A 14,185-nucleotide genomic window follows, 5' to 3' on the forward strand; every position below is an offset into this window, starting at 1 on the left:
ACTTTTTTAAAAGCCAATAAGAACATTGATAGAATTCTTCTACATAAGTACAATACTATGTCTTTGATGATAAAATACTATGTCTTTGATGATAATATACTATGTCTTTGTGCTAGAACATTGTGTTCATCGGCGAGCGAGGGCAGCGAGCCATGGTTCACGGCGTGAACCACATAGGATTGCGTAGCAATTCTCGGGGGTTGGCGAGCGTTAGCGAGAAGGGGGCGGAGCCTCCTTGTACCTTTAAATTAGGGATACAAAAATATTTATGGAAAAACAATACCTTTATAATGTTCATTAACTTTATGCTGTTGATAACCAAAACAATATGGAAATGAATGAGGGAAAACTAGATCCTACCACTTGATTTTCCGGTCAATAAAAATGCACCGACAACAATGGAGAGAACTGCGAAACCATCATCAAATTTTTATATATAATTAGATAATAATAAGATTCTCAGATAGAGAATAGTAAATAAATTCGACTTACAGAATATTAATAATATCTAAAATTCATTTACAGATTAAATGATTTTCATCGAAAGTATAATTCAATAAAACTTCTGAACAAAGTAAGGCTAATAAAAGTAAACGTGATATTAATAAATTAAAAAAATTAATCGGAAAATGTCAATCTCTGGAATGGAACCATGAAAACTACCATTAAAACTTGACTCGAAATGCTGAGTTTCCAAATCAAGAAACTCAAGTTCAAGCAGAAGGGCTTTTGGTTTTCAGAGGCAAATAATTTTACTTTTTTTAACGTCATTTATTTATTTTTCATTTGTTCACTGACTACACATTTTTGTAGGCATTTGAATCAATTTAATGGCTTCATGGCAAAAACAATTCGTTAAAAAAAATAGAAAGTTTTTAGTAATATATCCGCAGTAATTCTTTAAAGAAAAAAAAATTTGTCAATTTCACTTCTTTTTTTTACTTATTTATTTATTTATTTTGCAATCTTTACTTAAAAATGTATTTTTACCTCAATACAAAAAGTGTTGGCAGCTATACAATGTACTTTTTTTACAATATAAAAGATCTCAACCGTTATTTTAAAATAAATTGACAAAAGGTAAACACCACCGCTTTAACTAATGCATGATTTCAAAAAAAATAAATATGTGTATAATATGTAATTACACTTTTACATTATTAAAAAAAGTAAAATCTGTTTTATACTCTAATTTTGGTGACAATTAGAAATAAAAACTCCCAAAAGAAGAAGTTCTCTTTTAAAGTATTTTTACGAGCTATGAAGATGTTGACAGACGATGTTTAATAGACCATAACTGACCTTCCTTGGGGGGTGGGTCAGTTAGAAGATTCCCGCAGAGCCATTCTGTTAAAGGCGTGAAAGAGGGAAATGTGGTCTTTTATCAATTCAATTGACCTGAAAAGGCAAACTCCATGAATGACTAATATTCTGCTGTTTGCTTCATATTTTGAAGAATATTTTTCTACACCAGCCATTCAAAAAAAAAGGTTTTGGGTTGAGTTGTTCCGTGGAAGGATGAACGAGGTTCTGAGAGTTAGGATATTTTTATCACCAACAGTAATGAAGATATTTATATCAATAATCCATAAAATTTATTTAATATTTCGTGCGTTATATGAATTTCTTTTTGTAAAATTCGAAGGAGAAAAGCATATATATATATATATATATATAGTACCTATTTTTTTGTAGCATTTCTGGANAAGATTCTATGTAAAATCTTAATTATCAGCTGATACTACAGAGCTGTATTGTTTTTACGTGACTGAAACCGGTTTGAACTTGTTTACGTCAGTGTATCAATGGGTTTAATTAAACTATATATAATATAAATTCGTCGACTGGATAAATGAGACGACATATTATATAAATATAGAATATTTATTACGTCAGGTTTTACATTTGTATATTATAATTAGAGCCCGGATTTTGATGACCTAAAACATCTTAACTAATGCCCTTAAAAAGTGCAAAAAATGCCCTTAAAAANCTATGAAGTAAACTTTTCTTTCGCTCTTCGAAGTTGCCGTCAATTATTTATGGATGTCCTTCTTGAAATAAAATCATTTCCAGCTTTCTGGGAATTCGCTCGAAGCACAATCGATTACAGATTTATTCATTAATATCAAAAGAAATAATATAAATAAATTTTAATGCGCGTTGTATAGCATTAAAAGAGATCGAATTTTCGAAAATCTAAAACAGTTCATTTAGTTCCCAAGAAAGTTTTTTTTTTCCCCCTTGAAAAATAAGGTAAAAAAATTATAATGCTTTAAAAAAAAAATTCTCATTTATAATAATAATAAAAAAGAAATGAATGAAAGATCAATCATTCAGACGAATGCGGAAACACCTCCCTTAAGTGAGAAAGTTTTGATTGGACGGGAGCGAAGGGGAGGTCTAAAATAATAGATCTATGGGTGGTTCACGAGAGCATATTCAAGCTATTCCAATGCTAATATATAATGGTTTTTCATCAACAATGTGTTCAGTCTCAGCCAATAGACCATTCTGCAGCTCTAGTGCGACACGCAAATAAAAGCACCAGTATATATATATATATATATATATATACTGGTGCTTTTATTTGCGTGTCGCACTAGAGCTGCAGAATGGTCTATTGGCTGAGACTGAACACATTGTTGATGAAAAACCATTATATATTAGCATTGGAATAGCTTGAATATGCTCTCGTGAACCACCCATAGATCTATTATTTTAGACCTCCCCTTCGCTCCCGTCCAATCAAAACTCTTTCTCACTAAGGGAGGTGTTTCCGCACTCGTCTGAATGATTGATCTTTCATTCATTTCTTTTTTATTATTATTATAAATGAGAATTTTTTTTTAATGCATTATATTTTTTTTACCTTATTTTTCAAGGGGGAAAAAAAAACTTTCTTGGGAACTAAATGAACTGTTTTAGATTTTCGAAAATTCGATCTCTTTTAATGCTATATAACGCGCATTAAAATTTATTTATATTATTTCTTTTGATATTAATGAATAAATCTGTAATCGATTGTGCTTCGAGCGAATTCCCAGAAAGCTGGAAATGATTTTATTTCAAGAAGGACATCCATAAATAATTGACGGCAACTTCGAAGAGCGAAAGAAAAGTTTACTTCATAGCATCAAAAAGGGTTGAAAATTTCATATACAATAAAATAGAGATCACCGAATTGAATAATATTCTAAAATATTAATTTTGTTTTGGTCAGAATCAGCGATTGAAAATGAGGGAAAAAAAGTTTTAAGCTTACTTTTAAATGCCATCCCAAATGAGAAACACAAATGGTGAAAAAAAAAAAAAAAGCCTGCAAATAAGCGTATAGGGCCGGGGTAGCCTGGTTGGTAGAGCATTGAGCCCATGTCCAAGAGATCGTGGGTTCGATCCCTGCCTGCCGAAGATAACTGTAGTAAATGGGGACTGATGCACGTAAAATCTGCCGAATCACAAAGTTCTCCATATTGCTGTAACAAATTGTACCTTTGGTGGAACTGATCCAAGAGTTTCCTTGTCTTCTGGATGGGTTCAAAATGACAAGGCTACGGACTTGAACCTTAGCAGTCTAAAACCCAAAATTGGGTCAGCTGTTCAACGACGGATATAAAAAAAAAAAATAATAAGTGAATAATTTTAATATTTTGTTCATTCTTATGTAAAGATAGCATGCAAATAACCAAATATCATTTTTGTGGGTGGGGCCTTCATTCTAAAAATAAACTGCAACTTTGCATTCTTTCATTCGAATTGCATTCATGGTTCGGTAATGGGACCTGAGAGACTAATGTGTAACTTGGAGCCCAACCCAAACAACTGGCCCACATCTAGAAAGATGAAAGCTTTTTATGAAATTCAGTTCTATTTAAACTTGTTTTACAAAATTTTGAGGGAAATTTTTTTTATAGCAATTGTTGAACAACCGACCCAATTTTGGGTTTACGACTGTCAACTCCAGAACCTTGTAATTTTGAACCAATCAAGAAGACAAGGAACCTCCTGGATCAGTACCCCCAGAGGTATTATTTGTTATGGGAACATGGAGGACTTAGTGACTCAACAGATTTAACGTGCATGAGTCACCATTTACTAGACGTGGAGTCTTCGGCCAGCGGGGATCAAACCCACGACCTTTTGGGCACACCAACCAAGCTATCTCGGCCCAGAAAAACAAATTGTAATTACTAGTAACCCACAATTACAAGCGTGTAATGACTATTGATTGTAATCACGATTACTTGTAGTATTGTAGGTCGCGTATTTAATTAATAGTTGTTAATTGCTTATAATCGGAGTTCATGATGACTCATCTTTATAAATTATTTACACATATAAACATAAACAACTCTAGAACACTGATTGCTAGCCGGAATTATGATTAACTAAATTGAACTATGATTACTAGCAATCTCAATTGAAAGCAATTGATTATCTGTAGTCGTAGATAAGGGTTATTGTAATCGTCATTACAATTACAATCGGAAATGTTGACTACTTGAGATCACGATAGAAAATAATTCATAACTTTGTGGTTGTAGACAAAGATTATTTGTAATCTTGAATTACGAATGCTTATAATACAATTGTTATCCTAAGTTATATTTACAATGATAAGCAATTGGTTGCTTGGTGATCTAAATAATTGTTACAATTACTATTGTAATCGTAATTTTGAAATGTTTGTAAACACATACAGTTAAAGAAAATTGTGTACAAATTATTGAATGATACAAGCATTAACTCAATGAAGCATCGTTAAGTAAAACTAACTGTTTATTCAGTATAGTATGAAAGAAACAAAATAGAATGATGAACATATAAAAGAAACATAGAACGGATCTCATGCTTAGAGTAGTAGTACTAACTTGCTTGTCAGATTACATACATATATAATTTCCAACCTTTTTTTTCTAATTAACATAAATTAGCGTAATTATGATAAGAAGTAATCACAATTCAGCTGCTTACTTGCATAATTATCTGAACCAATCTGAAACACCATCTTCATAAATCGAAATTTGCCCCCGCAGACTAAGATCATAAAAATTAGAACTTACGGCAAATAGTTGACAAAAATTAAATACTGTGCGTTTAAATTTAATTTGAAACTTAAAAGAAAAGATGGTATAAAACTGTAGTTCTAAAACACCGAAATGATAAAATAAAAAAAATAAAAAATAAAAAAACCGGATATCTTGTAATAGTAGATCAGAATTACACGAACCATTGAAAACAAAGAGTTTATTTGAACTCCTGAACCATCTAGCGACAATTTTAATTTGTTAAAAAATCTTCACCAGCTTATATGGGATTTCTTCTCACGCTTATTATGAATTAATCATTAGATGATTATTTTTCCTTCTTTATGAATGACTCTAATTTAATCATGAAAAAAAAAAACGCTACTCTTCGTTTTATCTTTAAACTAATTTAAAACCACGTGTTTATAGTTAAAACGTGTTTCTATAAGACTGTATGATGAATGGTACAGTGCCGTAGTGAGCTTAACTCGCGCCCGGGGCACAATACCTTTTTAGCGCCCCCCCTACTCGAAAACCATATAATATTATACGTAAAATATACTCGCAAATCAATAAATATGTATATAATCATCTAGAATTAGTTCAAAAGATACCTATTATTTATTTTATATATTTATAAAGAAATANTTTGCCCCCGCGGACTAAGATCATAAAAATTAGAACTTACGGCAAATAGTTGACAAAAATTAAATGCTGTGCGTTTAAATTTAATTTGAAACTTAAAAGAAAAGATGGAATAAAACTGTAGTTCTAAAAAACCGAAATGAAAAGAAGAAAAAAAAACGGATATCTTGTAATAGTAGATCAGAATTACACGAACCATTGAAAACAAAGAGTTTATTTGAACTCCTGAACAATCTAGCGACAATTTTAATTTGTTAAAAAATCTTCACCAGCTTATATGGGATTTCTTCTCACGCTTATTATGAATTAATCATTGGATGATTATTTTTCCTTCTTTATGAATGACTCTAATTTAATCATTAAAAAAAAAAAGAGCTTGCTATTCTTCGTTTTATCTTTAATCTAATTTAAAACCACGCGTTTATGGTTAAAACGTGTTTCTATAAGACTATATAATGAATGGTAATTGACATGAAATAAAACTTGCGGCAATAAAGAACAAAATTAAAGAGAAGGTTTGAAACAAGGCATTTAAAATCTTTTTCTACACCCCGAAAGTGATAAGTACCGAAGAAAATTACTTGATTGTGCTTTGATAAATCGAATAACGTAAAATTACTGAAGACTGGCAACACATATAATAAAAACAAATTTGGAAATTAATTGTGCCAGCTCATTCCTCTCAGTTTGGTGCGTGGTTTCATAGTGTTAACTAATACCGTGTGTGTTATTGATTATTTTTCTTTTTTTACCCCGTACGAAGAACGCAGCTAGTCGGAAATAATGATTTCTTATAAACACATACAATCACTTCATGATATACTCCGTTGCAAGTTAAGAAAAAGACCATTGCGATTTAAGTAATCATCCGCGACTGTATATAGTTCCGCTTTATAATTATATGAATATGCTTTCAAAGCAACATAAATGTTATTAAAACTCGTCCGAAAGATTCGTGAGATCTTTCGCCATATCATAGAATTATTAAACAAGCGTTGTAGCTTCGTAGTCTCAACTGGAATAGTAGATTTCGATTAATAAGGAATAAAACGCTCTTTTCTTGATGATGTTGCAAAGAGCGTGGAATCCAGTGGAGCACTAAAAGTGACGCGTCTTATGCTGACATGCCTTGAGAAATCAAGTGGGAAATAAAGATTCTTTTTTACTTTTGTTTTACTATAGAGCACTATTTATTCAGCATCTTTAAATGCAAACAGATAGGCATATATTTGTTACTATTTTTTTATATCATTTTTATTAATTCTTATTAACAAAGCAATAGTTTTTATTCAAAAAGTTTTATTTTCCCCATTTCACACTATTTTAGAAAGTAAGCAGAAAGAAGGTCAACGTCATTTCATGAATTGGCTGGGAGCTTAGCATTCATTTCACCATTAACATTCATTCGTGCACTTAAAAGATGCAAGCACTGCCCAGCATGTTGAAAGTGCTTCACGATTAGTTCCGTGACAACTTTTCTCCTTCTATTGCTATGAACGCTGAATTAAAATTTTAAAAAAACTGATAAAACAAGGTTTATTTTTTCGCTATCTGTAGTTTACCCTACAAAGTTGCCAAATACATTAAAAAAAAAATGTCAATCTTGAATTTTTGGTCACTTACGTTGAATTCCACGGCAGAAAAGGCTTTCTCCATGAAGATAATGTTTTTATTTATTTAACTTACAACAGATTAAGAATCAAGCAAGCAATAGATACCCAAAAATAAATATTAAAAAAAAAAATTGTTTTTTTCAGGTGAACGACCCTTTTCTTGTGATCATCCAGGATGCGGGAAGACGTTCACGAGGAATGAAGAGCTGACACGTCACAAGAGAATTCACACAGGTGTCCGTCCCCATTCGTGTGTTCTGTGCGGCAAACGTTTTGGCAGAAAAGATCACCTCAAGAAACACGTGAAAACGCATCAGAGAATGCATTATTTATTAGATTATGCTCCTTATTACCTTTATTGAATTAAAAATATAGTGTGAATGTGTGTGTACATATCAGCGTTGCAAATATAATTACTATTTTGATATATATATATATATATACATATGTGTGTGTGAAAATAGAGAAATGTATTCTTTTATACAGATTCGGAAAAATAAAATAGAGATATAGTTTGTTTACGGTAAGAATTCTCCCCTCCACAAAGTTTAAGGCCGTCTGCTGCTATGGAAACAAGAATAGAGCATTTCAGGGAGGGTAGCTTCTCTTCATTCTAGGGCTAACACAGTACACCGAAGAAAAAGATTCATTTTCTCTTTGCCTACACGAGCTAAAACTTGTTTCATGCCGTACTTGAAATAGTTATACCTCGTTACCATAGTCCCCGCCACGGATCCAGACGAATGGCTAGGATAGTTCTTACTTTAGACAAACTATACATATGTTGATGGACGCCAAAACACGTGCTTGTTATGTCTTTTTCCGAATGTTTAATATAGTGTAGATTTTTCAGGGAAAATATTCTCCAATAAAATGCTCAGTTGATTTTAAAAGCCAATTTTTTTTTAATTAATTTATTTATTTTTTAAAAAAATTCGAAATACAAAGCATTTTATACTGTAAAAAATATTGTTTACATCACTATCTTGGAATGTATAAGAATGAATGAGTAAAACAAAGCTCGATGTACTGTTTCTTTGGATCTAAACTCATTTTTAACCAATTGTATCATCATTATTGATTATGTATAGAAATTAAGGACATCAATTCATTACCATTTAGTATTTTGTAAGGACACTAGACATTTCAGATTTGGTAAGGCTATTTCTGATACTACATGATATGCATTTTTATTAAAGACGAAAATAGTATGAATCAATAAGGACTAAAATTATTATACAATTATTAGCATTTTTTTATTTTCTGGAATAAAATCTAGCACACAACATCAATAATAAAGAGTAAAGAAATTATAAAGATTGATTATAATTATCAAAAATTGCAAATTTTTGCATGATTTTTCGAAAATATTATTTAATAAATAGAATATTTCCCTAATATATTTCTCTAATAGTTCGCGTTTGTTAAGAACATATCAATATTCTTATTTCGCTTGAAGAAAACTTACACAAATTAAAGTCCTCAACACAGAGGAAAATTTCTTGAAGTACAATATTCTAGCTTCATAAAAAAATTCTAACATAAAATTAAATAAATTATAGAGATTTATTTTGTTTCAGATTCACATTAAAGGTTTTTTATCACTAAATATTTAATTAAATCATTATTTTGTTTAAACTGTTTATTGATTTAATGATATGCCCTTTTACATTTAATCAAATCAGATATATATTTTTAGAGGGAAGATCATATTTTAAAACAGGAATCAGGTTCAATATAATTCATATGCCTTTTTAAAAATCAGATACAAAACTAATTCACTTTAACGCAGCACTATGATCTAAGCATGTATGATGAAGTCAAAACTTTTGATGGTGTTCCATTGATCTTGATGGTAACCATCAATAATTCCATCATGAACTAAAATAATTTTGATGGTAGCCAACATAATACCCCAATGTAGGAATTCGGTCTGATTTATGATGGTCCAGCATAAGAATAGCAACTTGTTTTGATAGTTTGCCTATGTTAAACCATCAGAAATTTCCATCATAGTTTCTCAGAAATAAAATGTTGGAACGATCATGAGCAACCATTTTCCCAATGTAGGAATTTGGACTGATTTATAATGGGTCAACATAGGAAAAAAACCCAAATTGTTTTGATGATATATTCCTGAGAACCAACAAGAATTCTTATTAAACCGTCATGGAAATGTATAATTGAAATCATCATGGACCATTACGTATAATCATGGTTCCATGAGAATAAAACTTTTCTTGATGGTTATCCATCATAGTATTAAAGAAGCATTTTCCATCATGGAATGATGGAAGTTTGCTGACATATCTAAAACTATGAATGCATAATGGAAAATATTGAATGATGGCGACCTTCAAAATGATGTTGGACTATCATGAATCGCACTGAAACCAACATAAACCATCAAGACTTGGGATGAGATCTTTTCTTCATAATGGGAGCTGATTAAAAAGAGCCCTTCGAAATACATGATGTTTAAAAACCTGATGACAACTGTGTTTGATAAGCAAATAAATTTTGTCACGTTTTTTGAAATGCTTATATATTAACAATTATTTATACGCATTTAAAACTGTATTTTTAAATGTATATTTTTTTTTTGCCATGTAAATACATTATATATTGTCAATATACTTATACACCCATTACTTATTTATAAGAAATAAAATTTTCAATTATATTACTGTGGATTATTTCTGTTATTGACATTAAAAAAATAAAAACTATTTTTCCGTAATCCCTTAACTTACGTTTCAAAATAAATAAATAAGAAACTAAAGTGAAATCACTAGTAAGGCGTCAAAAAGGTGTTTTTAAGAATCGACTACTTTCTACAAGTGGATAGATTTTGTCATTACATTAATTTGTTGTTAATAGGATTCCACTTACGATCTGAACCATGAGAAAGACTTTGAGTATTCAAAATAATACGGGTTTTTTTTCTCACAAATTTCATTTTGTAGTATTAAACAAGACATATTAAAAATGACACCGACATTGTGAGGGATCATCTCACATAAAATAATGTTTTCTTTCCTTAATATCATCGTAGTTTGGTGTCCGGACGATTATTGTAAGGTAAGAACATTTGTTACAAAATTTTGTCTTATGATACAAAATGAAATTTGTGGAAAAGCCCTTATCATTTTGAGTCCATAAAGAAGTACAAAAAATTACTTAGCAAATTGCTTGAAACTTTTTAAATTTTAAATACGCTCAAACCTTTTTTTCATTAGTTGCAAAATACGATTCACCCCACAATAACAAAAAGAAAAAAAATTTATCAATTTTTCTCCGTGCATGCGCACTATGAAAGAACTACTTTAAATAGTTATATCATGCACAGGTCAGGTTTTAACGTTTTTTTTCTTCTAATTTTAAAGCAATAATTTTGTAATTAATTTTTAATTGTTCCAAAAATTTTGTATAATTTTTATTAAGAATTAATAAAATTTTGTAAAACGTAAGACAAAAAAAGTATTTTTTTATTAAAATGTCCATATTTTCCTAAATATTTAAGTTAGATTAATGAAATTTTATGCAGTTATTGCAAGTTACAACCAAATGAATCACCATAAGTGACAAGCTTATTTCTTGATTTTCTGGTCCCTGAAGCCTCTTAAAACTTTCTCGCTCAGTATAAAGACATCGCATTGAACTAAACAACGCAATCCTTTCATTGTTTCTTGGGAAATTTGAAAAATTGTCAAAAACAGAGAGTAGTGTACATATATACATGTACATACATCGTTACACAACTTCTTTCGAGTCAGAATTAAAATTAACGTTGATAAAAAGGTAAAGAAATTAACACTGCAAGGAAGAAAAAAAATAACGTCAAAGATATACTTAACGTTATTTTTTCAGGCATCGTTAAGAAAATAAAAAATATTAAAGATCAACAAAGAACTGGAAGACATTTTTACTGCAGGACATTGAAAAAGGGATAAAATAAATGTCTACGAAAGAATTTAAAGTTCTCTTTTGAAGCACTTCCATTGTTACAATTATTTAATTACAATTATGATTGCTTAAAATTAAAAAGAGAGGAAAAAAAACACGTTTTTCAGTAATGAAAAAAAATTGGAGCATTTCGCTTACAAAATACTTTCGCAACAATAAATAAAAAATACAGTTTTAAATCAATCTGTTCTTAATGATATTTAATATTTTCATAAATATGTCGAGCTAATCTTTATATCGTTTCATAAAATGAAAAAGTACACATTTAAATACTTAATTGTTGAAAAAATATTCCCAAGGTAGTTATAAATAATTATCCCGTCCCTCTATCTAGCTACCCTTTATGAGCATCTTGGTAGTGGCAGGAATAATGGACTGCAATTAACTCCAAGGGGAAGTGTTGGCTCAGAGGATAGAGCGTTCGTCTCCCAATGAGCTGAAGCGGGTTCGAATTCCGCACCCGGCTTGCACCGAACACAGTGCTGACGTAAAATATCCTCAGTGGTAGACGGATCAGTGAGTTCCCTTGCTATCAGGCTAACCGTGGGACGTTCTCGTGGTTTTCACCTCCATGTAACAAAAATGGGGGTGAGTTCCATCAAAATGTCCTCCATGAAAGCAAATTTCTGATTTGCAAATTGAAATTATCCCTGTAATGCATATAACACTAATGCACACTTTTTACACTTTTGTCAAGAATGAATTCAATAAACCGGTGTTCCTGACTAAAAATATGTATAAGTTTTAATATATGCTTTAAGGATAGGTATGACGAAAGCATTTGCACAGTTCCTCGAAAATTAAGAACATATAAAATTATATATATATNTGTGATTTTTCCTTAATTTATGATAACCAGTGTATATATATATATATATATATATATATATATGGGGAAAATTACAGAACAACGAAAAAAGGGTAAAAAAAAAAAGAAAATAATAAAAATAACAAGAAACCGGAAGAAAAAAAGATTCCAAAAAAAGGAAATTTTTTTAAAAAATCCGGAAAATAAAAGATATAATCTTTTTATCAGCCCACACGATTATATCTGCGAAAAATAGTGCTCTCTAATATTGTATCAATATAGCCGAAGCAAAATATATCAATACGCAAAATATATCAATCAAAATATATCACTCAAAAAATTTTACAAAAAAATTACAAGAAATAAAATAGAACACAATAAGTAAAAATATCACGTAAAACATAAAATAAAATATAAAGAAAAAACAGAATAAAACATAAAACATAATCTATAAAGCGAGTAGCGAATTCGTAACAGGATTACCAGGTTATAAAATATGAAAACAGAAGTGCAAATTGGGGAAAAAGCGTAAATAGAGGTGCTTTGTTTTATAGCGCGTTCTTACAGCAGTACTGAAGTGCGTTTGATTTGTTAGTTACCAAGGATGGGCATGAAAATGGATGTGCGCAAGGTAATACTATACTGGATAGTTTAAAGAATCTGACAATTAGTAATTTTAAAAAATTAACTTTTATTTATGAAAAAAATAAAAGAAAAGAAAAAGAAACATGAATTGCACATGGTAAAAATTATATAAATTAAGAAAGTTTTTTGGTAAATTTATTTACAATAATATACAGTGAATTAATATAGAATTTAATTACTTCAGTAGGGTATTCATTGTTTTTTATCAAATTTTTAAAGAGTTTGTCAATTTCCTTTTTGGATAAATAAACATTACTACATATTCTTCAAATTCTATCTATTTGATTAAAAATGGTATTTAAATAGATGTTATTAGTAACATTAGAATTTCTAGAAAAAAAGATCCTGGAAATCAAAAGTCGCAATAGAATTAATTTTATTATGTTTAATAAATTCGAAAATCTGTTGATTATTAGTGACAATGAAAAAAAAACCTTCCTTAACAATATTGTTAATAATTTTATTTAAATAGTAAAAGAAAATGGTGCCAGATTTAGATAGGTAAGTATTAGACCCACATGTGATTGTTCTAATGTTTTATAGGAATTTTGTGAAATTTAGGACTGGTAATTAAGTGATTTGTGCCTTTTATCATTAAATTCCTAAGTTCAAAGTTTTCTATTATATTTAAATTACCAGTAATAATACGTTTATGATGTTTATCAACAAAATTAAAATATTTCTCTTCCTCACAGTGACATTCATAATCGGGTATATTAATCCTCCCTAAATTTGTGTTTATATCATTATACTTAAATATAGTTCCACCAAGAGATTTGTTATATTTAAAGCTTTTAATTATGTTAAAATATTTTAATGGAAACTCACTTAACATTCGAATTAATCAACACCGCTCTGATATAAACAGTAATAAAACTATCAATAACCTGGAATTGAATCATTTTAGAGAACATAAATTTAACAGTGTCAAAATTAATATTTTAGATATTGTGGAAGATTTAAGACTACAAAAAGAAAATTACTGCTTGCTTTTATACAAAACAATTTTGCCGTATGGGCTAAACGATACCTTCCAACATACACAGATTAACTTTCATATTAAAGATAAGCGTACAAATCGAGGTAAACGGGGATCAAGAAGTAATAGAAACTCTCTTAATAGTGACAAATAAATTTTACTTCTAATATGGAAAAAGATTTTAATAAACATTATAATATTGAACCAATTAAAGATTTTGTTTTCTCCCTTAAGAATTATGATGTATATAAGCTTCACAATCTTATTATTAACTTCTCCTTTATTAATTTACATTTCAAAATTCTTTGTTTCGATCTTGTAAAAGCCAAAATTAGTAAAATTTCGCCAAATAAAAAGAAAAATTTAGATAATTTATATTTCGTTATGAACTTTCAAAATCCTATTTTCGATAAGATCATATTTCCTAATATTTTTGAAAATTTTAAAACTTTATTTCCATTAAAAGATTTTTACATAATTAAAAGTTTTAAATATAATAAAT

The 14,185-nt window shown here is 29.5% G+C and overlaps 1 protein-coding gene across 1 annotated transcript in view; it reads left to right on the forward strand.

Moving 5' to 3' along the window:
- The window catches only part of LOC107440106 (zinc finger transcription factor huckebein), a 20,809-nt gene extending 10,841 nt beyond the window's left edge, over nt 1–9,968 (forward strand). Inside the window, exon 2 of the mRNA XM_016052910.4 lies at nt 7,430–9,968. Coding sequence (XP_015908396.1) covers nt 7,430–7,647 — 218 coding nt within the window. The 3' untranslated portion in view covers nt 7,648–9,968. The remainder of the gene's footprint in view (nt 1–7,429) is intronic.
- The last annotated feature ends 4,217 nt before the right edge of the window (nt 9,969–14,185 follow it).

This window comes from Parasteatoda tepidariorum, chromosome 4, assembly GCF_043381705.1.
Source record: "Parasteatoda tepidariorum isolate YZ-2023 chromosome 4, CAS_Ptep_4.0, whole genome shotgun sequence".
In the NCBI taxonomy this organism is placed as follows: Eukaryota; Metazoa; Arthropoda; class Arachnida; order Araneae; family Theridiidae; genus Parasteatoda; species Parasteatoda tepidariorum.